The sequence below is a fragment of the Pangasianodon hypophthalmus genome, chromosome 16 (assembly GCF_027358585.1).
Source record: "Pangasianodon hypophthalmus isolate fPanHyp1 chromosome 16, fPanHyp1.pri, whole genome shotgun sequence".
NCBI classification, from domain to species: Eukaryota; Metazoa; Chordata; class Actinopteri; order Siluriformes; family Pangasiidae; genus Pangasianodon; species Pangasianodon hypophthalmus.
The window spans coordinates 10754531-10780390 of NC_069725.1; the positions used below are offsets into that span (position 1 = coordinate 10754531).

The 25860-nt window shown below is 39.2% G+C and overlaps 1 protein-coding gene across 3 annotated transcripts in view; it reads left to right on the forward strand.

The window, feature by feature from the left end:
* The window catches only part of lamb2l (laminin, beta 2-like), a 45176-nt gene extending 19721 nt beyond the window's left edge, over nucleotides 1–25455 (forward strand). For all 3 annotated transcript variants that reach the window (XM_026921052.3, XM_053240987.1, XM_053240988.1), the window contains 31 exons: nucleotides 602–675; nucleotides 1446–1634; nucleotides 1749–1812; nucleotides 1920–2122; nucleotides 2337–2457; nucleotides 2553–2741; nucleotides 2905–3084; nucleotides 4249–4361; nucleotides 4460–4539; nucleotides 4717–4873; nucleotides 8332–8466; nucleotides 8562–8723; nucleotides 9594–9715; nucleotides 13449–13569; nucleotides 15275–15467; nucleotides 15668–15811; nucleotides 15894–16125; nucleotides 16207–16370; nucleotides 17783–18007; nucleotides 18189–18403; nucleotides 18550–18646; nucleotides 18755–19127; nucleotides 19254–19438; nucleotides 19620–19867; nucleotides 20000–20215; nucleotides 20967–21111; nucleotides 21304–21511; nucleotides 22902–23043; nucleotides 23228–23404; nucleotides 23518–23677; nucleotides 24757–25455. In XM_026921052.3, the coding sequence (XP_026776853.3) occupies nucleotides 602–675; nucleotides 1446–1634; nucleotides 1749–1812; nucleotides 1920–2122; nucleotides 2337–2457; nucleotides 2553–2741; nucleotides 2905–3084; nucleotides 4249–4361; nucleotides 4460–4539; nucleotides 4717–4873; nucleotides 8332–8466; nucleotides 8562–8723; nucleotides 9594–9715; nucleotides 13449–13569; nucleotides 15275–15467; nucleotides 15668–15811; nucleotides 15894–16125; nucleotides 16207–16370; nucleotides 17783–18007; nucleotides 18189–18403; nucleotides 18550–18646; nucleotides 18755–19127; nucleotides 19254–19438; nucleotides 19620–19867; nucleotides 20000–20215; nucleotides 20967–21111; nucleotides 21304–21511; nucleotides 22902–23043; nucleotides 23228–23404; nucleotides 23518–23677; nucleotides 24757–24893 (5171 nt within the window). In that variant the 3' untranslated portion in view covers nucleotides 24894–25455. The remainder of the gene's footprint in view (nucleotides 1–601; nucleotides 676–1445; nucleotides 1635–1748; nucleotides 1813–1919; nucleotides 2123–2336; nucleotides 2458–2552; nucleotides 2742–2904; nucleotides 3085–4248; nucleotides 4362–4459; nucleotides 4540–4716; nucleotides 4874–8331; nucleotides 8467–8561; nucleotides 8724–9593; nucleotides 9716–13448; nucleotides 13570–15274; nucleotides 15468–15667; nucleotides 15812–15893; nucleotides 16126–16206; nucleotides 16371–17782; nucleotides 18008–18188; nucleotides 18404–18549; nucleotides 18647–18754; nucleotides 19128–19253; nucleotides 19439–19619; nucleotides 19868–19999; nucleotides 20216–20966; nucleotides 21112–21303; nucleotides 21512–22901; nucleotides 23044–23227; nucleotides 23405–23517; nucleotides 23678–24756) is intronic.
* Nucleotides 25456–25860: the final 405 nt, after the last annotated feature.

The window sequence follows — 25860 nt, forward strand, 5'->3', positions numbered from 1 at the left end:
TATCTTCCTAACAACAGGAGATGCTCAGACAATTCAAAAAGTTAGAATACTAAAACATTGCATCAGAAATAAATTAGTATTAAATTCTAGTGCAGTTTATATAAGTAGCAAGTGAACTTTGAACTAATGTGAAAGATAAAATGCTCTTTGTTACTCATACTTAATCTTTCTCCACATGAAACATTGTAGCTTTGATCCATTTCTTCTGTCGTTATTGTAAGAAAAAAAATGGTTGATATAGTTAGTATCCCATTTTATGTCCAGAGGCCATGCTAAGAAAAACTCCCTAACCAATATTATGAATTGCTGTGTCAGTATGTGTGTACATTTTACTTATAGGTGTCTACTGTCAGGCTACCTGTGACTCAAGAAACTGCAGATATCTTTTAAAATCAAGGCGTACTGTTAAAGGTTTTGTAAAATAAAACAAAGATTTTACTTTCTGGTGGCAGACAAATGCGAGCCATATTTGGGTCACAATGCACCAACAGCGAAGCACTGCTTTGTATAAACCTGTCCATTCTAGCTGTGTCTTTGTTTATCAGTGTGTATGAAGGAGACATTATGGATTTCTTCATTATCTCTGTTTGCTTGTTCCTAGGAGAGGAGAGTGTTAGCATCAGACTTAATCTGGAGACAGAGTTCCACTTCACTCACCTCATCATGAAGTTTAAGGTGTGTAGTCATGTACATCAACATACATTATACATAACTTCCATTATACCATAGCGCTGTTGAATTCTCAAATCTGATTAGTTAGAAGGTGTTGATTAATTTTCTCATAACTTTTCTTTGTTTTAATACATTAATGTTTCTATAGTAACAGCTCATTCACAGGGACTTATATGGTGGACACTCCGCATAATCTAAGACAGATTTAAACAGATTTAAAGTTGTGTAGTTATTTCACAAAGACAAATGTAAAATCATTGATTGTAAGGAGACATGACTGAAAGGAGAGACTGGAAGGAGTCTTGGGTGTCAGGGCTTTGTAACGGTCAGTAAGTTTTCCACCACGGGAAAGTTTTCAGAACTTTGGACTTTGTGCTTTCCGCTTTCTTAAAAACATGTCATGCCACTTTTTTTGTTGTTTTATTATCAACAAGAGAGAGAAAGGCTGGTAAGGGAACAGCTGTTTATAGCTGCTATAACATAAGAGAACTAACCCGCGGCAGCTGCTTCTGCTTGCAGACGTTCCACAACATTAAATGTAACTATAAACTGACAAAAAAAGAATACCGTGTCATTCTAAAACAATGTGATTTTCCGCAAATTATGGTATAAGAGGAATAAAACACTTGAGGAAGTGTTGTTCATGTAACTGCATACCGTATGATGTTTCATTCCTTACTTAATCAGAATGTGGTTTGGTCAATGTTGTCTGTGTATACTTGTCTGTGTATAGTGGTTTATACCTTATACTAGTCGTTTTGTTTCTTGTCCAGACATTCAGGCCTGCAGGCATGTTGATCGAGCGCTCTGTGGATTTCGGGCGATCATGGAGGCCGTACCGCTATTTTGCCTACAACTGCACCAGGACGTTTCCTGGAGTGCGTACCCGGCCTCTGCGGTTCATTGATGATGTGATCTGCGAGGAGCGCTATTCTGACATCGAGCCATCCACAGAAGGAGAGGTGAGGGTGCATTGAAGTAAATTTGGCAATTTTATATCCTGATTTTCCTAAACCCAAAATTTTTAAATCTTAGATGCTATATTAAAAAGAAAATCTCCATATGGTTTGTTTCAGGTCATTTTCAAAGTGCTTGATCCTGCAATCTCTGTCAGTAATCCTTACAGTCCTAATATTCAAGGTGAGCACAGTGTATTTCTGATCTGTATGAAACAGAATAAACACTTACTCACCAGGTTGGCGTTCAGTGAACGTATAATAATAGTGCCATTTGTTTATGGTGTGAAGACCTGCTACGAATCACTAACCTGAGGATTAACTTCACCAAACTCCACACTCTGGGTGATAACCTGCTGGATCGTCGCCCTGATGTGCTGCAGAAGTATTATTATTCGGTGTATGAGCTGGTTGTGCGCGGCAGCTGCTTCTGCTATGGCCATGCCTCTGAGTGCACCCCAGTTCCAGGAGTTCACACCCAGGACAATGGCATGGTGGGTTGGTACTGTTATTTCTAAATCAAAGAGGTCAATTTATTTTGTCTCATGACTGCAAATATAGATTAATTCACAGAGCACATAAGTAGAGATGAGGTTTAGGTTTACAGTTATAGCTTAATCAGATTAATTTCTTATGAAATTGGATTGAATAATTGTTGGGACATTTTCTAGACAGAATGTTTATTGAGGCTCTTTTGTCACTGGTCAGATTCACGGGCGTTGTGTGTGTAAGCATAACACAGTGGGCCTGAACTGTGAGCGCTGCAGAGATTTCTATCATGATCTGCCCTGGAGACCAGCCGAGGCAAATAACCCACACGCTTGCAGAGGTAAGACACACACACATCCACATGTCCGTGCATGCACAATCAATTTTCTGATTTTCCATAACAAAGAAATCCTCTTTTTTTTTTGCTTAAACCAGAGTGCAACTGCAATGGCCACTCCAACAAATGTCATTTTGATATGGCGGTGTATCTGGCCACGGGGAACGTCAGTGGAGGTGTATGTGATGACTGCCTTCACAACACCATGGGCCGCAACTGTGAAACCTGTAAACCCTTCTTCTACCAGGACCCAGCCAGAGATATCCGAGACCCCTACGTCTGTGTTCGTAAGTCTGCTACTGTTCAGTTCTGTATATGTGATCTTTGATTTATGCAATTCCTAGAAAGAATTTATTAATTCACTCATGTTATTCAAGCAGCTGTTTTATTAAGTATATATGTTTGAATGATTTCCCACCTGTCAGTCTCTTTCTGTTTTTCTGTGTTCAGGATGTGACTGTGATCCAGTGGGTTCTCTGGATGGAGGGAAGTGTGACAGTCATACTGATATTTATCTCGGAATGATTGGTGGTCAGTGTCGCTGTAAGCCCAATGTCCAGGGTCAGCGCTGTGACTACTGCAAAGAGGGGCACTATGGCCTCAGCCAAAATGACCCTCTTGGGTGCCAATGTGAGTGTGTCTGAATATGTGTTTATTGTACTATAGATTTAATTTAAAATGGATTAAATTTACTTTTGGCTATTAATCTACACACAGTAATTCATAATGACACAGCAAAAACATGTTTTTAGAAATTTTTGCAAATGTAAAAATTAAAAACTGAAATATTTCAACTAGGTAGATATTCAGACCCTTGGCTGAGGCACTCCAAATTGAGCTCATGTACATTCTGTTTGCTTTGATTGTCTTGAGATAGCTGTAGAACTTGACTGGAGGCCACCTGTGGCAAATTCAATTGATTTGACATGATTTACAAAGGCACGCGACTGTGTGTGTATACTGTGTATAAAGTCCCACGTTTCACAGTGCATGTCAGACCAAAAACCAAACAATGCTCATCAATTAATGGCTAATACCATCCCTATGGTGAAGCATGGTGGTGGCAGCATCATTCTATGGAGGTGCTTCACAGAGGCAGGGGGACTGGTCAGAATTAAGGGATGGTTGAATGGCCACATACAGAGAAGTCTTTGAGAAAACCTGATCCAGAGTGCACACCTCAGACTGAGGTGAAGGTTCATCTTTCAACACGAAAACCGACTTGTCCTGAAGCCAAGACAGCACTGGATTGGCTTCAGGACAAGTCTCTGAGTATCCCTGATTGGCCTAGTCAAAGCCTTGACGTGAACCCAAGAAAGAGCCTCTGCGGAAAGACATGAAGATGGCAGTTTACCATCTAATCTGTTTGAGCTTGAGAGGATCTGACAGGAAGAATGGGAGAAACTGCCCAAATCCAGGTGTGCAATCCCTGGAGAGACTTACCCAAGAAGACTCAAAGCTGTAACTGTAATTCTACCAAGTACTGAGGGTATACTAAGTATAAAGGGTCTGAATAGTTATCTAAATGAGAGATTTCAGTTTTTTGATTTTTAATAAATTTGCAAAAATTTCTAAAAACCTGTTTTCACTTTGTCATTACACTTGTCGACCCCTTTTTAAGGAACACCTGTACACCTGCTTATGTTTAACATGATATTCATTTTATGCTGTTTAAAATTGATGATAAGCCTAGAAACACTTTTAAATATTATAGCACCTTTAAGCAGAATGTGTATTTGTCTGTTTTATTATCATGTGTGTTGTGGCATTTGTTCTTACAAATATGGTCAACAGCATGTAACTGTGATCCACGTGGCACCAACATGATGGGACCGCTGTGTAATTATATCAGTGGGGAATGTTCTTGCAAGAGATATGTGACAGGTCGCTACTGTAACCAGTGCATAGTAAGAGTCTCCTCTTCCTAGAAAAGCTTCATATGATCCACAGTCCTGTGATTGTTCAGAACTCAGTGGTACATAATTTTGTTTGTGTGCACCTGCAGTCAGAGTACTGGGGACTCAGTAATGACCATGCAGGCTGCAGACCCTGCGACTGTGACTTTGGTGGATCGTACAGCAAAAGGTAAGGCAGTGTAGCATGTTTGTATTTGTGTATGGGATTGTGTGCATGTATATTAAGCAATAATCCAGCAGTGGGAGTAAGCATAGTGTGAGCTATGCAGACTATATAGCTTTATATACAAAATCGTATTTAGCCGTTCTTGAACACTACTGAACACCGCTACTCTGGTGTTTACAGGTGCAGGATGGAAGACGGTCAGTGTGACTGTCGGCCTCACCTCATTGGTCATCAGTGCTCAGATGTGGAGCCTGGGTATTTCTGTGCCGCTCTCGATTACTACACATATGAAGCTGAAAGAGCAGTGGGCCACTCTCCTGATAGTGCTGATCTACCGGTGAGTACTACAAACCAACATTAGTGCAAATTGATCAAAAATGAAAGTTAAACGTGTGCAGTGCTCTGGAAAAAAAACTTCAAATTCTGGTAAAAAGGTCACAATGTGAGGTTTCTGCCTATAACATACCTTGAAAACTCTTCTGTAAGAAAACATAAATACATCTGTTTCACCAAAATGACAATTTTTTTTTGTAACTTTCTAAACTTTCCTGTTATGTGCCTGCACAGATCACTTAGACGAGGAACCAGTTGCAGGTAACAAATGTGGCTGTAAAAACAGCCAGTCTGTTTAAGGTCTGCCTAGCTAGCTAAGTAAGCATAACTCACACACAGCGAATGTTATGCTTTGATCAAGTTGTTGGTTCAAGAGCACAGTAAGGGGTGGCACCATATAATTATGTATAGAGCAGGGCTTTTTTTTTTTTTGCAGATTCTGATTTGTTCCACATCACCCTCTGTCTGACTCAGTGTTCACTGTTTGCTGTTACATCAGGACTGAAATAATCACTAATTAATTTAATGAGTTATGTTCTCTTTTGGCAAAATTTCCCAAATTTTAATTAAATCATTGAAACATTGTAAAACTGTGCTATTGTCTGAATAGAGTATATAAGTGCTGTTTTTCTTTTTTGATGACAATGTAATGGCGCACATGCATCTTAAAAAAATTGGCAACAATTATCTGATTACAGCCTGAATTGATTAGGCTTATGTCTATTTTGCTGTCGCATGTAACTATCCTAAAACTCGATCAAAGTGTGATGATCACTGTGTGAGGAAATCACGTTTAGCTAGCAAGGTTTTAGGCATCTTTAAGCAGACTGACTGTTTTTGTGGCTCCTTACCCGACGTGATTTTGCAGAAAGTCTAGGCAAAATTATAAAGTAATTAAAAAATTTCCACATCGATGGTGAAATATATTTAAATATATTGGTTTATTGCTTTATTAAATTTGAGATGCCAAAGTACACTATATGGCCAAAATTTGTGGACACCTAACCATAAGATTCATATGTGCTTTTTAAACATCCCCTTCCAGATTTAGTCCCCCCTTTGCTATTATAATAACTTCCACTCTTCTGGGAAGGCTTTCCGCAAGATTTTGGAGCGTGGCTGTGGGGATTTGACCATACAGCCACAAGAGCATTAGTGAGGTCAGGCACTGATGTTGGGTAAGAAGGCAGTCAGAACTCCAGTTCATCCCAAAGGTGTTCAGTGGGGTTGAGGTCAGGGCTCTGTGCAGGCCACTTGAGTTCTTTCACTCCAACCTTGGCAAACCATGTCTTCATAGATCTCGCTTGTCATGCTGGAACATGTTTGTGCCCCTTAGTTTCAGTGAAGAGAAATTGTAATGCTACAGAATACAGAGACATTCTATACAATTGTGTGCTTCCATCACGTATGGGTGGTCAGGTGTCCAAAATCTTCTGACCAAATACTGTGTGTTATAAGTAGAAAAACCTAGTTTTGGTCAAAAGCAGATTTTTCATCATTTTCAGCTGTTTGACATGGATTTTCTGGATTTTCTGATTCTCCTTGTTCATTTAATCAGGAGATCATCAAAGACATCAGAAGAACTAAAGTAAAACCTCTTTCCTAAACAAAAGGGCTCCCATACTCACATTTGCTCTTCGTCAAAAAAACACAGACAAAACAGCCCAACTTCACTGATATCAGAGTCGCCATATCACTTGTGTGCCTTCAGGGCAGGCCCAGACACACACAACCACACAAAACACCAACTAATGGAATGTAAACTCTGAGGCACACTGGGGATGGAGTGGTGTAGTGCTGCAGCAGTGTGTCACCGAATCCGAAATGTGTTATTTTTCGCTATGGATAAGTGTTTTGAGTACTGCACGACTAATAATTTTTACTAGTCAACCAGTAATTTATAAAGGTAGTGGACTAGTCATCATTTGCATAGTTCAGCAAAGGACACGTCAAACTACACTTCAGTTAACAGCTATGCATGGGCTACAAATGAAATTTTCAGCTTCAGTGCTGTTTTGGCTACACTGTTAAGTAAATTGGTGCATTAATTGTGCAAAATAATACATTATGTAAGGATGTACCTTAATTCTTAAAATGCACTCATGTGGACGAGCTGGTGATTCAGCACAAATGGTTGTTTCTGAAACTGAGTTACAGCACAGTGCTGAAACTCCTTATAACTTATTGATGGGTTGAAGATGTGATGTCTCCAGCAGCGTCTGGGAGGTTTCTCCACCATGTTCAACTCCAGCCTCAGTGGCTTCCGATAACAATTTCGGATCTGCTGTATGAGCTGGCATGCACTGCTGATCTGACTCTAAACTAGCTGAGTTGGATTGGATAGTGATGTGCAGCCCTCAGCTCCAAAATCCCTTTCAAGCAGTGCTGGTCACAACAGAACTGACTATGCTGCAGTGCAGTTTTATTGACATTTTATTTAGCTTTAAAAGACAACTGCAGGAGGAATTCCTGGGAGTGGGATCAAAAGCAATCACCTCTCCACTTCATGCAAAGTGATATCAAAGTGTTAATGGTCCATTAATACAAAAGAAAAAAATATAGCCTGAAATATTTTGAGCAGATTTAGTCTACTTTCTTTACTGTCTGCCTGCATCTCATTACCATCTGCCACCCCCCAACTAGTCGACTAGTCTAGGCAAATCCTAGGGCTAATATGCTGGTGCTGCAGTGTTGGCCTTGTTATGCACTATATACTGTTCTAGGAATATAGACAGTGATGGTTTATGCAACACACACATACAAACACTGGGATGTCACCATACTATATAGTTGAAGTGACCCGGAAAACAGAGGAGGTGCCAGCCTGTCAGACGGAGTTAGTTATGGCTGCCTCACACAGAAAAACACTCATCACCTCTCTCTCTCTCTCTCACTCACGCACACACACACACACACACACACACTTTCTCTATCTTTATGTTCTTCTCCCATACAACTACACTTTCTCACCTATTTTTACACTTTATTGATGAACTGTCATAACACCACCATAAATCCCTGACATACATTTTAGGCAGTCACAGTTTATATCCATCTCTCATTCTCAGTCTCATTTCTCATTCACTGCAGTCATCTCTGCTTTTTTACTGTCCTTATAAGCAGAGTGATGCACTCTGGGCTGATTCGATCTTGAGCTTGGGTTACTGTCTGTGTGGTGTTTTGCATTTTCTCCCTGTACCCGTCTGGGTTTTCTCCAGGTTCTCTGGTTTTCTCCCAAAAACATGTCAGTAGGTGGATTGGATATGTTAAACTACTCCTAGATGTGAATGTGTGTACACTGGTGTATTTGTATTTCTGCCTCCTGCTCCCCAGAGCCAGGATAGGCTCCAGATCCAGCGTGACCATAACCAGGATAAAGCAGTTACTCAGAATGAACGAATGAAACGATCATATTGACAGACGCGACCTCCATGTTCTGCTTTCTTTTTTGTCTCTCTTTAGGGGAAGCCTCGCCCTCTAGTTATAAATGACTGCACACAGCATTTCAATAACCAGCTGAGGAGACACAGGCGCCATCAGCACATCACCCCGCAGCAGAGGGCGGCTCTGAGACGCATCCGGCAGCTTCAGCAGACTGTACGTCCTGATCCCTCTGCTTCTGCTCTGAACATTTGAAAATTGCCATTTTGTTTCAACTGTCTTTTCATTTTCTGGGTGTTGTGTTTCTACAGCCTGATGTGACCATTGCAGGCAGAGAGAGGTATACAGATCAGATGGTCACCTGGACCGGGCCAGGCTTTGCTCGGGTTAAAGATGGCGCTGGCCTCGTGTTTACCATCGAAGATATCTCGTATGCCATGGAGTATGACATCATGATTCGCTATGAGCCAGAGGTGTGTAGCTGGGCTTTTAGACTCTCATTGAAAGTCTTTCTAACTATATGATCTGGACATACAGAATATGTGAGAACAATCAAGGCAGTTACTGCGGTATAATTCAGTAATTATTTCAAATGTACATGAAGTATAAATTGCAGCATACTATGTAAAGAAACAGAACATTTTGGACAAAAGTCTAAAAGTTTCTAAAGCCTTTCAAAGCTACAGTTTTTTTGCTTTGCGTAACTGAATGCCTAGCTGAATGTGTAGCTGAAGGCGAAAACATTTGCTTTATGTTGGTCTCTATTAGGCAATCCTGACTTTAGTATACTGCTGATGCCATGGTTTGCCTCCTGGTGAAATGCTAATATTGTCATTTATGTGCTGTTTAACAACAATTCATATGGTAATGTTCACATGGTGATTTGGCTGCTAATGCTCTAGTTACCAGCTACCTCTATAATTTCAGCAAAACAGGGAATCATACATGAATGGAAAATTAACCCATCAACTTGTCACTTCTCATGAATGTATATATTGCATCAGTATTGTTGTGGACTTATTAGGTATAAATTGTAGAAGTCTGGCCAACAGGTCACTCTGTAGAAGTTCTTTCCAGATCTTGTAGAATAATGATGTCTATTTGGTCATTAAAAAATTGTATTGTAATGTTAACATGCATTGTATTATGTTCAACAACTAAGCGCTAATATGAATTATTCTTATTATTCTTATTATTCCTCTTATTATTATTCTTATTAGTATTATTATTACTATTATTATTATTACAGTATTGTTTATGTGTTATACACTATCATCCGCTCACTACTACTGATCAGTATTTTTATTACTAAAAAAACTTTTTAACTCACTTGTTGTACACAGTCTACAGAGGACTGGGAGGCCATTGTGAGTGTCACATCTGTGTCACTGTCCACCAGTACTCGCTGTGGGAACCTGCTTCCCACTGAGCAGCTCTACACTGTCACGCTGCTACACAGCAAGAGGTAACATCACTTTTATACACACATGATTTAATATTAAGTGTGTGTATAGGAATATGTATGAATTAAACGCAGTGGGGCAGTGAGATTATATTCTAAAACAGCACATCCCAAAGTGATTTATTCCTCTTATACTACAACAATTTTCCAACAATTACAATTTTAATGTACTAATACAACACTTCATAGTTTTATCCTTTCATAGTTACATTTAATGTTGTGGAACGTCCATGAGGCAAGTTAGTTCCTGTTATCACTTATGTTATAGCAGCTATTAACTGTTGAGCCCTCAACAGTGATAATTTAAAAAAAAAAAAAAAAAGGCATAGAAACCAGAAAATGCAAAGTCCTCTGCCCTAAAGACTTTACAGTGGCAGAAAATACTGAACAGTACAAAGCGCTGGCACTGGAGACTCCTTCGATAATATCTCCGTACAGTAAACTTCAACTTATCAATGACCATATGTTTTTCTTAACTAAATAACAGCACATAATTTTCTACATTTATTATTAGGCTTAGATTATGTGGAGTGCCTGTCATATAAATCCCTGTGAATGAGTTGTACTATAGTAACAATAATGTGTTTGAATGAGTGAATTATCCCTTTAACAGGCAGCTAAATCAAACGGTTATGCACATTTATCATCATAAATCCAATATTTGGTGTTCATAAATTTGTCTCCAAATTTTTCATTTATCGCAAGGATACACTTACAATGTGTATTTTTGACATATCTACAAGAGGATGCTTTCCATTTTTGAAATACAGCTTTGAAATCAGCATGAATACCAGACATTGATATCACCAGCCCTACTACTCATTCATAAAGCTAAAATGTCAAAAGCTGGTAAAAGGATAAAACATATACCTTGTTTTGACTTTCCACTCTTGACATTATGAAGATATTACAGTCATGCCCCTGTATATGTATATGTATGAGATCTTAAAACACATGTTACTGCACGGTCACTCAGTCGCTAAACTGAGTTCACTGCCTGCTGTCAGTCAGCTGTGACCTAGATTTATAAGCAATTTCATGAGCATAACCTTTTCTCAAGATAACTTCTTGTTTTACAATGATTATTAAAAAGATGATATATCAAAAATATGTCGATAAAGGAGAGACATGCTCTCATGAACCACAGGGTTTATTTCGCATGTTTAACAAAAGAAAGACCAACAAGTTAGGCAAGCTCAAAAACTGAGAGGCTATGGTTAAAACTTTGTGAGGTTTTTTTACTAAAATATGTAGAGTAAAGTTTTCAACAATGTGTGCAGGATATGTAGGATATTTTATTTTGTTTTATTTGTTTTGGGGTTTTTTTTATATAAAATGTTATAGTCTTATAGAAAGCTATGGTCATATCCTCATCCTGTCTAGTGTGTGTGGGAGACCAAAAACCTAAAAATATTTGATTGTAATTTCATCTCTAAGCATTTGGAAAAGTGTCAGAACTGCTGTTATAGAAAATTAATCAACACCTTTTGACTAAACATGATCAAGATTTCAACAGCACTGTTGTATAATATTTTTGTAATGATTGATTCTATGGTTACTAGACATATTTCTAGTAGTATGACTGTGTCAGCTCCTTTCTCTTTTTTTTTTTACTATACACAGAGGATAAAGTTGTCTGTCTATGTAAACCAGGTGCAACTCAGGCATTGCTCTGTGAGGATTTCCTGATATTTCAGCACAGCTGAGTGCTTGTGAGTGGAGTTATAATATAGCTAATCAGGTAACTGATCCAGAACCAGGATCCTGACAAAGCCTTCAGAGCAAATTAAACTCAGCGAGAAGCTGAAAATCCTTTTTTCAAACACTCTGAATTAAAAACAGGACTAGGGGCCACAGTGGGGATGTTTCAGGGAGAGTCAGGTCAGTTTGGTGGATTTATATGTAAATGTTGTAAACTTGTAGCTAAATAGCTAAAAGTAGTACAGTATGATTGCAGGGTATAATGAAGAGCAGCAAAAGGGACCAATTTTATAGAATGCTTCATTCTTTGCAAGTCAAGTTTAAACATTAAACTACCAGAAATCCCAACATTTTAACCACAGGGGTGTACTGTCATTTTTCATTCATGCAAATGTATCACACAAATTGGTTATTGATACGCTATCATTCAATCAATTCGATCCGTAATGAACTGAAGATTGGAATTTTTGAAGGTGAATTCTGTTCCCCAGAACACCTCAGTAGTCAACATAGTAGTTACCATGTAATATAATTTCAGTCCCTGAAACAAGTTTTTGTAAGATTTATAAAAAAATTTTTACAACACCTATAAATAGACATTCTATTAGAAACAGATCTCTATTGTAAGTCTCATCTACTCATGAGAAAGATAGCTGTACTACTTATTCAAAACTTTAGTGAAGTTGGTTTAAACACTGACATTAATAGACCTTGTGTGCACTGATACCCTACACTACTGTCCTGTCTTAGCATGTAAATCCCTGGCCAGAGCTGCCATGGGGCAAAAGCGCTATATAAACAATGGTGAAATGACTAATGCTGTTTTTCACTGAAACCTAGATCCACAAACTGATCATGCTGATATTGAGTAGTATGCAAGTGAAGGCAGGTAAAGCCGTGTGTGAGAACTGATCAAAGTGCTCAGTGCGCTGTGATTTCATCAGGTCTGGATGTGAATGGATCACTAGAGCATGACTCCTGCTGCTCCTGCTCCTGCTGCTGTGTTTTGCTGGTGTGACACTCAGGCAGAACCAATTAGGATAAGCTGACAATGTAGCGCAGTGCCAAAAAAACTCTGTGTGTGTGTGTGTGTGCATGTGTCTGTGTGTGTGTGTGTAGCTGGGCTTGATTGCTATTATAAGTGATTATTTGTAGGTGGTAACATAGTACACATATAGCTCAGCTGATTATGCGTATCAAATAAAACGTTTTGTACTGTAATGATATTCATAAAAGGTCAACGAAGACATCATTGCAGTTCCATATTTAACCACCTCAGATGTTAAATGAGCTCTTCCCTTACTTTGTTTATTCACATTTCGTTGGGTACCAGCTATTAAAGTTATTGGCTGATGGTAAATTGTACTTTCACTGCTGTCTGGCATTCACCTAAAATGCATGAGCACGTTGCACTTGTTGCATCTGTAATTGTACAGATCATATGCTGTGATTTTTAGCATATTTTCTCATTCCCCTCTAAAATTAATTTCTGTTTGTGCTGACTGATATGTGTGGGTATGTTTTTATATGTCCCCAAAAAGAATATCTGACAGTTTTGACCTTAGGGGGGACATCTAGCTGAGGAGGAAAACTGGTTTTTTTTGGATTTTCTTTTGATAACTGTTCAAGAAATTCAAGATAATTTGAATCATTTACAGTCATTCATACAGGCTTTATGTCTCTACAACATTTTTTCAACAATCGTTTGTATATATATATATATATATATATATATAGTATATGTGTGTGTGTGTGTACTTCTTCTGTTGGCAGTTATTGTGTTATTGTGCAATGCCCTTACCTAAAACACTTAGTTGTCTCTCATCTCCATGACTTTTATGAGAATGATCCTCATGCTTAAAGTCTGTTTTTGTCATTTTTGCTCAACAATGGTCCAAGGCCAATCTTGTATAGTCTATATAAGAGAGACCTTTTTCTGTTATTCCTGGTTTGTAGACTACACATGATAAGAGACCTGTACCAGTGTGTCTGAATGAACATCATGTTTTTACTAACAGTTCTGAACTTCTCACAGGCACGTCCTCATGCCCCAGCCTTTCTGCTTCGAGCCCAGCAACCGCTATGTGGTGGCCATCCGCTTTCAGCGCCATGCAGTCTCTCAAAGACACCTCAATGCTCACATCCTCGCCGACTCGGTTAGGACACACACTCACTTCTCATTATTCATTAATCAGTACCTTTTTAGAACATAGGTTTTGAGATAGGTGGCAAAATCTGAAGTGCTTATTTATAAGGGTCATTCTACACAAGTGGTGCAAATTCAGGCATGGTAAAAATATTTCTTGTTTTACACTTCATTTTTCTTATCTTTGTGTTGTACAGTATCTAAAATTATAAATCAGTTAAGCATACATTAAAATCTTTTGATGAATTTTCAGTGTTTTACTAAATTTTCAGTGTTTTACTAAATTTTTCAATTCTTATTAACCGAACTTTGAAGAATAAAGTTTACTCAGATTTTGGGGGGTTATTTAGCTGCCAAGTCATTTCATAATAATTTTTAATCTTCTACTAGCCTTTAATTTATAATATAACAATATGAAAATCAATCTTTACTGTGTCTAAATGACAATGGTATCATATTTAATGATACAATTACATATTCCACATACTATTCATAACTTATTCTTGTTTTTTCCAATGTTTCTAAAAAAAATGTGATTGGGAGTGACAGTATGTTTTGGTTGTGACCTAAATCATAGAATAGCTTCTTTTCAGACATCTTTGATAAATCTTGCATTGCTCTTGCATTTCTCATATTGACTGATTGGTCTGCTCTTTGCATAGGTGGCTGCATATGCATAGGTGGCTTTTTTTCTCTAAAATATGTAAAATTAGGGTCAATATAAAAATGCCAAAAATTGCTAATCGCTTATCTCAAGATGGGTAAATAGTAGAAATCTAGCATTGCATTTTAGTATTTTGTAGGTGTTCTATAGTGACACTTAAAAAAACACACAAATAATAATTAAAAAAACACATTCCGATTTTCAGACTTTGAAACAAAGGGTGATGTGTAAATGTGGTCTAGGAAATCTACTCACCAGAGTAGGAAAAAGTTCTCCCTGGTCACATTTTTAGGGGGCGTGGTAAAGTAATTTAAATACAACGTGGTAAAGTAAATACAACTTTAATGCAGAGAGATTTTTGTTACTGACATAATTTTTGGTATTGACATGAAAAATCAGATTTTAAAAAATAAGCAGCTATTTCCAAAAATAACTTTCACATTTTTAAGACTGGACAAGCTCATGTCCTCTTAATTTCGGTAGTGATTTAAGTTCTAGTAGGAAAATGTATTTTAAAAAAAAAAAATTAAAGAGGTGATTAATTTTTCAAAAAAAGTTTGCTAATTAATCTGTGAAATATAAAGGTATCCTAAAAGTTAATCTCCTTAGTAAGCAAATATTTGACAATGGATAATAGAAAATTACAGGTTTCAATAAGTTTATTTGTTATTAAAATCAGATGCACTAGCTGTGAGAAGAAGTTGTTGCATAGTAATTCTATAGCAGCAGGTCGCCATCTTGTGGTGCTGTTAAACATGTACTTAAGGGGGCAAATCAAATTTGTATTAAGAAAAACAAGATAAGACATGCTGGACTTACTTAGAAATAAGTTAATGATGTAGAATGACTTACTTAGCGAGAAATAAGATTCGCCTTCATCAGTTTCAAAACTTAAGCTAAAGTAATTTCAAAATAAACTGAAGTTATAAAGCAAACTTTATCTGTTTGTTTAAATGAAACTACTCATTTGCTGCTCTGCTTACTCTTTTTCATCTCTGTATTTTTCAGTCTGATTGACATTCCATCTCTGTTTCTCATCTGTCCTGTCTAGCTTGTATTAATCCCCCGGTATGAGGAGCTGCCAGGGTTCACAGGTAACGATCCCCTGGCTGTGCAGCGGCGAGAAGACATGGTGCGCTACATGTGTCTGGACTCCTTTATGACTACGCCAATGCCAAATCTGGCTGAGATTTGTATCAAATTGATCTGCAGCATCTCTTCTGTCATGCATACGGGAGCAATATGTGAGTTTTTAGGCACCATGACTCAAAACCAAGTTATTTTATTCGAGTGGTTAAGGCCATAAAAACTGTAATCACAAGAAATGATATAAATGTCATATCATGTTAAAATCATGTCATATAATGTTAAAATTCACAATGTAGCTTGCGTTTCTGCACTGATGTTTATACTAACTCCATCTTTACTATCTTACCCTTTATAGCTTGTCACTGTGATGCTCAGGGTTCATTGAGTGTCGAGTGTAAAAAGATCGGAGGTCAGTGTCAGTGTAAACCCAACGTCATTGGCCGTCATTGTAACCAGTGTGCACCGAGAACATATGGATTTGGACCCTATGGTTGCACTGGTACGTTGCCTGCTAGAGATTCTTCGGCGATAAACTTAGTAGTATGTGACACTTTTTTTTAATTCCTCTATGTTTCCTTCAGCCTGTGAGTGCCACCGCGATGGCTCTGATGCTCAGCAGTGTGACCCAGTTACAGGGAGGTGCCCATGCAGACCCGGGGCCTTTGGGCGGCAGTGCTCTGAATGCCAGCCTGGTCACTGGGGCTTCCCTGACTGCAGGCCGTGCCAGTGTAATGGACACTCAGAGACCTGTGACCCGCACACTGGCACATGCCTTCACTGCAGGGACAACACAGCAGGCCATCTATGTGAGAGGTTAGTCATAACGTTCATCACCAGCTGAGAATGTGTTGATTTGATGCAGCACAGATAACACAGAATATTATACTACCTTAGGTGCACGAATGGGTATTATGGTGACCCAGTGCTGGGTTCAGGAGAACACTGCCACCCCTGTCCTTGCCCAGGAAACCCAGGCAGTGGACATTCAAATGCAGATTCCTGTCACATGCAACATTCCTCCAACCGGATCATGTGCCACTGCAAGCCAGGATACACAGGTCAGTTTCATTAGCTAAGATTTCAGTGCAGGAATGAATGAAATAGTAAATTAATCAATCAGGTGATCTTTTTAGTTATCCAGCCAGTTGCAGAACTATCCTTCCAGCTCAGCTGTCTATCTGTCATTCCCTCAATTTCCAACATGCATTTAACTCATAATTAAAGGATCACTTTGTAATTTTTCATTAAAGCATTGATACGCTTTACCCTTCATCCCACCCAAAAACTATGTCTGCCTCGTGTAGTGCCTTTTAAAGAAAAATGGCAGAGCTGAGCAGTTTCCATGTCGGGCAGTGCTCATTTACTTGCCAAAAAATGTCAACAGAAACATGAAATAAAGAAACCAGCTAGAACAATTGCATTGCACACCACAGTTTTTCCAAAGAATCTCAGAAATCATGTTACTATAGGCATGATACCCCCTCTCAGTGCAAGCATGACAAGCACTGTGCACAGTTTTGTTTTGAAATCATATCATGTGCACTGTGATATTTTGATATGTACCTTTGTTTTGGTTTTGGTCCTGTCCCCTCCCCTCTCCCATTATTAGTCTGTTACCGATTGTATGCACCTTTTCTGTGGTTTCTGTGATTAGTTTGCCTTCTTATTTCCTCTGTGTGTCACTGTTCCTCACAAAGTCTCACTGAATATCATACATTTCGAAGCTTTGTTTCCATAGTGCCATGTGTCATAGTTTTGGTTTTTCTGGTTTTGATCCTCACCTCTTTGCTTCTCTTGCATTGACTCGGTCAAACATTGATATGATTTTTGGACTGCCCATAATAAATACCAAGCTGCGTTAACACACTTCCATCCTGTCTTCACTAACCGCACATTACACTAATACACTATATGGCCAAAAGTTTGGGGACACCTGATCATTATAGCCATATGTCATTATGTGATGTAGCATTACAATTTCCCTTCACATGTTCCAGCTTGACAGTGCCCCTGTGCACAAAGCAAGGTCCATGAAGACATGGTTTGCCATGCAAAGTTGGTGTGGAAGAACTTGCACAGAGCCCTGACCTCAACCCCACCGACCACCTTTGGGATGAATTGGAACGCCGACTGTACCCAGACATTCTTACCCGACATCAGTGGCTGACCTCACTAATGCTCTTGTGGCTGAATGCACAAATTCCCACAGCCAAGTTTCAAAATCTAGCCTTTCCAGCAGCATGGAGGTTATTATAACCACAAAGGGGGACTAAATCTGGAATGGGATGTTCAAAAAGCACATATGAGTGTTATGTACAGGTTTCCATAAACTTTTGGCCATATAGTGTATTTCTTCAACAATCAACCAGTCAGGTCTAAAACCTTGCTTCCAGTGTGTTAATCTTCAGTTCTACATATTGAAAGACTAGTTATTGATATTTTGTTACTAACATGGCATTGTATCTCTCAGGACATCGCTGTGACCGCTGTGCTCCGGGTTACTATGGTCACCCAGAGCAAAAAGATGGAGAGTGTCGGCCATGTGAGTGTAATGGGAACATTGTGGCTGAAGATCCTGACTCATGTGACCCCCACACAGGCCAGTGCTTGAAGTGCCTGTACAACACAGACGGACCCTCATGCTCCGAGTGCAAGCCTGGCTACTTTGGCAATGCCCTGGCCAGGGACTGTAGGCGTAAGTGTAACCAAATTTTCTTTGATGATATGCGTTACAGTTACAGTTACACAGTTGCTTTAGTATTGAGTCTGGGTATTGTCTGTTAATGCAAATTGAACTGGAAATTTAAAGTGGAAAATCATAACGATAACACCTTGTATGCTGTCTCGTGTTTGGCTTGTGTGCCTCTGTCTGTCAGGCTGTACATGTATGAGAATGGGAACAGACCAGGAGTACTGCAGTGATGAGGTGTGTTACTGTGACAAGCAAACTGGTGCATGTCCCTGCAGGCCCAACATTGTTGGCAATAACTGTGACCAGTGTGCTGCCAACCACTGGAACCTGGGCATGGATGATGGCTGTGAGGCCTGTGAATGCCATCCACAGAACAGCTTTAGCTCACACTGCAACTTGGTATGCCTATAAACAAATCTGCTAGACATTTTCTAAACATGGCACACTGGATTAGCGATGGACACATTCAGGCTCTGAATGTCAATCAAATTAAGAGATGAGACTCATCACTCACAACAATCTCTTCCTTTCTCCCATATGTGTAGATCAGCGGACAGTGTCACTGCCGGCCCGGTTTTGGAGGCAAGCAGTGCACCGAATGTGAGCTGTTCAGCTGGGGTGATCCAGCAGTGCGCTGTAACGGTAAGAGTTACAAAACTTCAACAAACATACCTGTTTCCATAGCAGTACAGGCTGTGTTAATCTGGGTCAAGGCTGCTTTTAATTCTTGCTTTCTTCCGGTTTGGGCAGAGTGTGATTGTCACAGACAGGGATCAGTGACAGAGCAGTGTGACCGTATCACAGGGGCATGTGAGTGTAAAGAGTGGGCAGTAGGCCAACACTGTAACGAGTGCGCCCGTGGTTTTACTGGAGGTTTCCCCAAATGTGTGCCGTGCCACCCCTGCTTCCAGCTGTGGGACGACATTGTGTGCCAACTCAAACATGACATGGATAGAATCCGCTTCATCATAACCAAGATCCTGGAGATGGGCGAGGTGCCCGGTGTTGGCGACACCCGCATCCATGAGCTGGAGCAGAAGTTGGCTGAGATCCGGAAGCTGCTCCAGGATGGAGAAGGAGACAGGATATATCAGCAGATCATCCAGGCCATTGACGACTTGAGGTAATACAGTCACACCGACCACTAGAGGGCACTGCTCTACAGCACAACCTGGCACATCAGCGATCCATTGAGGATTTCTAGTTGAATTGAATGAAGGGTCTAAATCTTAACCTTTTATTGGTTCAGGGCCGAGGTAGCTGTCACTGACGGCCGTTTGATGGGTGTAGAGAGAGAACTGAACGTGACAACAGAGCATAACAACATCCTAAAACACAATTTGACATCGCTTGAGCGAGAGTTCTGGGATCTGAACATCACCCTTTTTCAGTGGCGCAGAGAGCTGGAAAACTCCATCAGTAGTGGAATTATAGGTAAACCTGTAAAAGGGATTTTTTTCCTGACATGCCTGTACAGACAATGGGATCACTCCTGTTAAATGACATTATGAAAGCTTTTTATAATGTGTGCAGGCAGTGCACAATTTTTATATCAGCCCACTCATGTTTTCCAGTATTCAGAAAATTTTGCTATACTTTCTCCCTGGCTGCTCAGATCTGCTAAATAAAGTGCGGAAGTACTACCAAGAGTCTTTGGACGCTGAGCAGAAGTGCAACGCTTCTGTTTTTGGGACTCAGAGTCCTGTGGAACAGTCTCGACACACACGCAACATCACCAAGGCGCTGCTGGACCAGAGAAAGGGCCAGTTTATGCGTAATCTCACAGCTCAGAAAAAGTCCCTGTCTGAGCTCAAAAAGAAAGAAGAAGACATGGATAAAAAGGTCCATCACCTGAGCCAAAAGGTAGATAATCTGTAAGCACACACTCATGTTGAAGTACTAGCAATAAATATATGATGTACTACTTTGATGTAGGTACAAGGACAGATACTGGGTGCATTACACCTTTGCAAATTCCTTGTGCTCATTTCTCAGGTGTGTGGCAGCAGTGGCAATGCGAGCGCTGATGGTTCATGTCCAGACAGCCCTTGTGGAGGTGTTGGTTGTAAGGACAGTAATGATTCACTGGTGTGTGGAGGGCCACACTGCAACGGCACAGTTGGCGAGTCAATCAGGGCGCTGGAGAAAGCCAGTGATGTCAGCAAGAACCTGACAGCTGTCAGTGAGGACCTTATGAACATGGCCAAAAAGGTATGTTCAAAAGTGTGTATGTGGACTCGCATTGAGTGAAACAGTGTTCGTACCTGGTTAAAAGATCTCTCTTTTTATGTTTGGTCAGTTTTTAGGCTAGGTTTGCATTTCAGAATTAGCGAAACAGGGCTGTATTTGCATGAAGGTATAAATTTGTCGTCAACACATCAATATTGTCACATCCGTCATGTTGACAACATAACACAAGTGACTGTTTAGTTGCTAGATGGACAGGAGGAAATATTCCCATTCCTCCAGGCCTCAAGTGAGCAAATAAGCATAAGAAAAGAAGTTTGACAGTCATGCCATACACCTATTAGATTAGAATCTATTAGTATTATGGTCAGAAACATGGATGTGATAGAACAGTCTATTTTTATCTCTGCTATATGTGATGGAGGACCCATATATACGATGGCATCACCCTGTTTTGCAACCTATATGTGTGTGAAAGAGAGCCAGAGCAAGCTATTGACTATATTCTGATGTGTGTGTTGGATGTCTGGAACCTTTTTTCTCAATACAGTTTTACTTGCTAAACAGTTAGGGAGACCCAATATCATCCAATTATACATCAACTCTGTGTTGAAATTTGGTGTTTATGGATTGGAAAAGAATGCATCTAGTTTTTCACATTCAAATTAATGCATTTAAAACATTTTACCCCATCAAGAGATCATGGCCCTTTTTAAAAATCTGATTTCGTGTCCATATTCTTTAAAACTCAGTCTCTTTATAATCCTTGTCCCAGCTCCAAGACATTGCCACACTCACTGAGAATGTGAAGGCCCAGGCGATGAACACTCTGGATAAAGCCCGGAAGAAGAAAGAGCTCTTTGAAACATCCAATAACAAACTGAAAGATTTCATCCAAAAGATCCGAGACTTTTTAACTGGTTGGTGCTTCTTCAGGTCACTCTCTGTGTGATGACATGATAATGTCATTATAATGTCTCTTCTTAATCTTTTTATGAATAACTGGATATTCACACATATCTGCCAAACGATCTCTTTTGAGTAAGTATGATAAGTTTATTACACATAGTGTTGTGATTGAGAAAATAGATGTGGCTATTTGTTATTTTCAGAGGAAGGAGCAGATCCAGAGAGCATAGAGAAAGTGGCACGGCAGGTTTTGGCCATCACGCTGCCAGTCAATCGGACTGTAGTGGACAGCATAATTCTGCAGTTAAAAGACAGAATTGCCAACCTCACTGACATGGATGGAGTCTTCAACTACTCCACTGAGCAGCTGGCCAAAGCCAAGGAGCTGCTTGATAGAGCCACCAATGAACAGTAAGACAGATCCACATGAAGAAAAAGACACACACACACACTGCATACTGCTCATTTAGTTGGATGCAAGCCAATTTTCTCACCTGTTCTCACCCATTCGCTATATTTATGGTCAGAAGTTAATTTGCCCAGAGTGATGCCCAGATCATGTGACATTGAAAATCTGTGAGCAGTGGTATTTTCAAACTTACTTTAGTCTGTAATTGTGTTTATGTTTCTGTCTGTCAAGCCCCACTGTTAGCAAGGGTATGAAAATGGTATTTTTCTGACTTCAAGTGAAGGTGGAAAAGGTCTATCCCATTTCTCATAACTTTTTTGGGGATGTACACTATTTATGACACTCCAATTCAATATAAATAGCCTACTTCACCCAACTCCTATATATGAATACTCAGTAGGATGTCATTATGTGTGGAACTTCACAGATTCAGTGAAATGTCTGAAAAAGCTATATGTTATTTATTATTATTAAATTACACCCTCAGCAGACACTTTAATAGGAACACCTGTACACGTTCTCATTAATGCAACTATCCAATTAGGTAATCATGTGGCAGCAGTGCAATGCATAAAATCATGCAGAAACAGGTTAAGAGCTGTAGTTAATTCTCTGCTTTACATGTCATCTTAGTGACTTTGGCATGCTTTTTTGGTGCAAGACAGACTGGTTAGAGTATTTCAGAAACTGCTGATCTCCTGGGATTTTCACACACAACAGTCTCTAGAGTTTACACAAAATGGTGCAAAAAACAAAAAAACATCACAGTGAGTGTCAGTTGTGCAAGCGGAGAGAGGTCAGAGGAGAATTGCCCGACTGATTCGTACTGACTGGAAGGCTATAGTAAGTCAAATAAACAATTTTTACAACCATGGTAAATAGATAATCATCTCAGAATGTGCAACATGCGAAGCTTGAGGTGGATGGTCAAAAAGACCACATGTGGCAGGATGGGCAGGAAACCACATCAGGTTCCATTTTTGTCAGCCAAGAACAGGAATCTGAGGTTACAGTGGGACACACTCACCGAAACTGGATAGTTAAAGATTGGAAAAACATCATCTGGTCTTTTTCTAATCTTCTACTGCCATGTTTTGGCATGCCCGTGCCCACTGTAGCCTCTGATTCCTGTTCTTCCTGTACAGCTCTTGATCTGCATCAGGATGATGTTTTTGCACTGCGCTGCTGCCAAGTGATTGGCTGATTGGGTAATTGCATGAATGTGCAGGTCTACTGGTGTTCCTAATAAAGTGGTCTGTGAGCCTATGAGCTACATGTGGATCAATACGACAATCTTTTTCTTTCTGTGTATGAATTGTGAAAATAAGGCCCAGTGACTTTGAAAATACTATTTTTGACAAACTAAGTGACTTGTGGTTTGTTTTTGTGTAGGGAAAAAGCAGAGAAAATTACTGATGTTATTAAAAAGACTAAAGAGGCCATGAACACCACTCAGGAGGCCATAGAGAAGGCGAGGACAGTAATAGAGGAAGCCTTGAAAAACCTCAACAGCACACAGAACGTTACTGCAATGGTATGCTCTATGCTTTAGTTTGTGTACATGCATTGTGTGTGTGTATGTGTGTATGTGTGTGTTTCATTCATGTATGACTGCACTTATTTGGCAGGGCTGTGTTTGTTACCTCAATATTTGGAAGTTTACTTTATTTCTTTCTCATATACCTTATATTTTGTCCTCAATAATACCTTTTGACCAGGTGGAAGACAAGCTCTCAAATTTAGAAGCCAGCCTTATGGATATGATGATGCGTTTAGCTAATTTATCCCAAGAAGTGGATTTTTTGAAAAATAAGACAGAACAAAATAGACAGCAAGCCAAGGAAGCCAAGGAGCTATCAGACAATGCCACTCAGGCTGCCTCTGAACTTAAAAAGGTACGTTTGTTAAGAAAAGTTATGACTTAACATCTTCTATTTCTATATCTTTGGGTTGAAGTTACATGTTTGTTATTTTTGTGTATGTGTGTGTGTGTATGTGTTTGTACCAGGATTTGTCACATGTTGAGACTCGCTATAAGGAACTAAAAGATAAGATTGATTCTTTGGGAGGAGCGGCAGTAGGCAATTTTACCCAGAAAGCACTGGACATGAAGAACGAGGCCGAGGATCTTCTCAGGAAGGCCAATAAGGACATGGAAACACTTAAAAGTATGTATTTATAGACCCCCGAGTAAGACACATCACTCTGACATCAGCCGTGCCTCCTGGTTGCATAAAACATAGCATGAGACTCTACTGATTGTTAAGAGCAAATCAGAATTTGTTTTCACAAATTCTGTTTGGTTTTGTGCTGTTGGGTGTCAGAATCGGAAAAGTTTTGATAGATACGTTCATTTTTACTGCATACTATTGAATTGGACACTTTTCTAAGCCAACAGTAAAGACAGTCATGGTTACAGGCAATCAGGAGGGATAATTGGTCAAGGAGCTCTGGTCTTTGCAGTTCCCTATTATATCAGTAAAGTTGGCATGCTAACTGAGAATTTAGTTTGCTAGTTAGCTTATATGCCTAAATTTTATGGCTTTAAAAATGACATAGCTTGCCTAAAATCAACATCAAGATACTAGCTAAATTTATTCGGCTAACAAGAATCTTAGAATCTTAGAAGCTTTATTGTCATTGAACAGCAGTACATTGAAATTGAAGCACCACATCTGATCAGTGCAGAGAGACTAAACCAAGCACACCAATAAAACAATAAAAATAAATAATGTTAATAATAATAATATAAAAATAGTCACATTGTATGTTAAAAATTGTGTATTGCACATTAAAATGTAACAAATGGGTTTATGGCCTCTTGCTGGCTGTTACCACAGCTGTCAGTGCCACAGTGTTCTCAGTGTAATCATAAAACATTACATCTTGAATGTGCCTACAAACAACAAAGCTGTAAGCATCAAGAGACTTGTATGCCTTTATATGAGATACGTATATATGTCTGGCCATTGCAGGATAGGGCACCGCTTCTAGTGGTAATCCATAATAATATATGGATAACATTTTAGCTAATCTCAATCTGATTCTTTAAAAAAATCTTGATAGATTCTTCAGCCAGGTTATTGTAGCATAAGTAGCATCAGGTTGCTAGGCTACTCACGTCTTCGCAATCAGGTTGTGCACGCATCACTTTTTGTTTACATATAGCAAAGGGGTCTAATTATTATTGAGATATCACCCTCTTTTTTGCAATAATCTTGTGACAACTGCTGTTTCGTGTTTGTAGAGCTGGAGCGAAAACTGCAGAAGAATGAGCAGAGAATGCAACAGCAGCGGGATGAGCTGGCGGAGCTGGAAAGCAATGTTACAGACATCCGAAATTCCATCAGAGAAAAAGTCAATTTCTATAACACCTGTCAGTAATGACAAAATCATTTAATTCAGAACATTAGAATTTGTTTAGCCCATCACATTAACTCAGGACTACTGTCAATGTCAGTTAAATCTGTTGTGTTTTTAACGTGATGGAGTAGCTACTTATTCAGCCCAAATGTCAGCTTGAATGCCTGTTAAGAAAAAAAACTTGTCAGATTTTTCTGAAACTGGAAAGAGTAACTGATGGTGAATGAACAAAAAGCATAATTGTTTGACTAAAAGAACTTGCAAATTTGACTCTAATTATGTAAATGGGGAATTTATAAAAATATGATTAATTTTATATTTTTCCATGTAAATGATAGCAAAACTACTGCCTTGTCAAAATGGTATGGAATGAAATTATATATCATAATTTGTTACAAGTACTTTTTATACATTAGGTGCTCAAGTGTATTATTACAAAAAGTTACCTCTATTTTTAGGGCATTCAGAAAAATTTCAGTTGGACTTAGGATGGCATGATATCTAAAAAGATATTCTCTATATTAATGTCAGTGAATTGCTGAAGTGAATAAATATACATTTGATACAATATTTGGAGTTAAAAGCAACTGATTCTTCTAGGGTTTTTTTCACATTTAACATTCTGTTTTTGAGTCTGCATCAGTCTGTGAGCAAAATGTTCTTGTGTGGTAATCCTCTTCATGTCTGGATCATTGCACTTGAGGACTGTTTCCTGTGACTTGACTTTATGCATTTACGTACCATACTCTCAGGAACATTCTTTACAGGTGTAGTCAGTGACTGACAGAAATGAGCTGAAACTAGATTAGATTAATTATACTTACAGTGGGGTATACTTAAATGGTAAATGGTCTGCACTTATATAGCACCTTTTAATCTTAGCGGTTCTACAAAGCGCTTTACACTGTTTCTCATTCACCCATTCACACACACACAGTCACCCACCATGCAAGGCACTAGCCCACCATCGGGAGCAACTTGGGGTTCA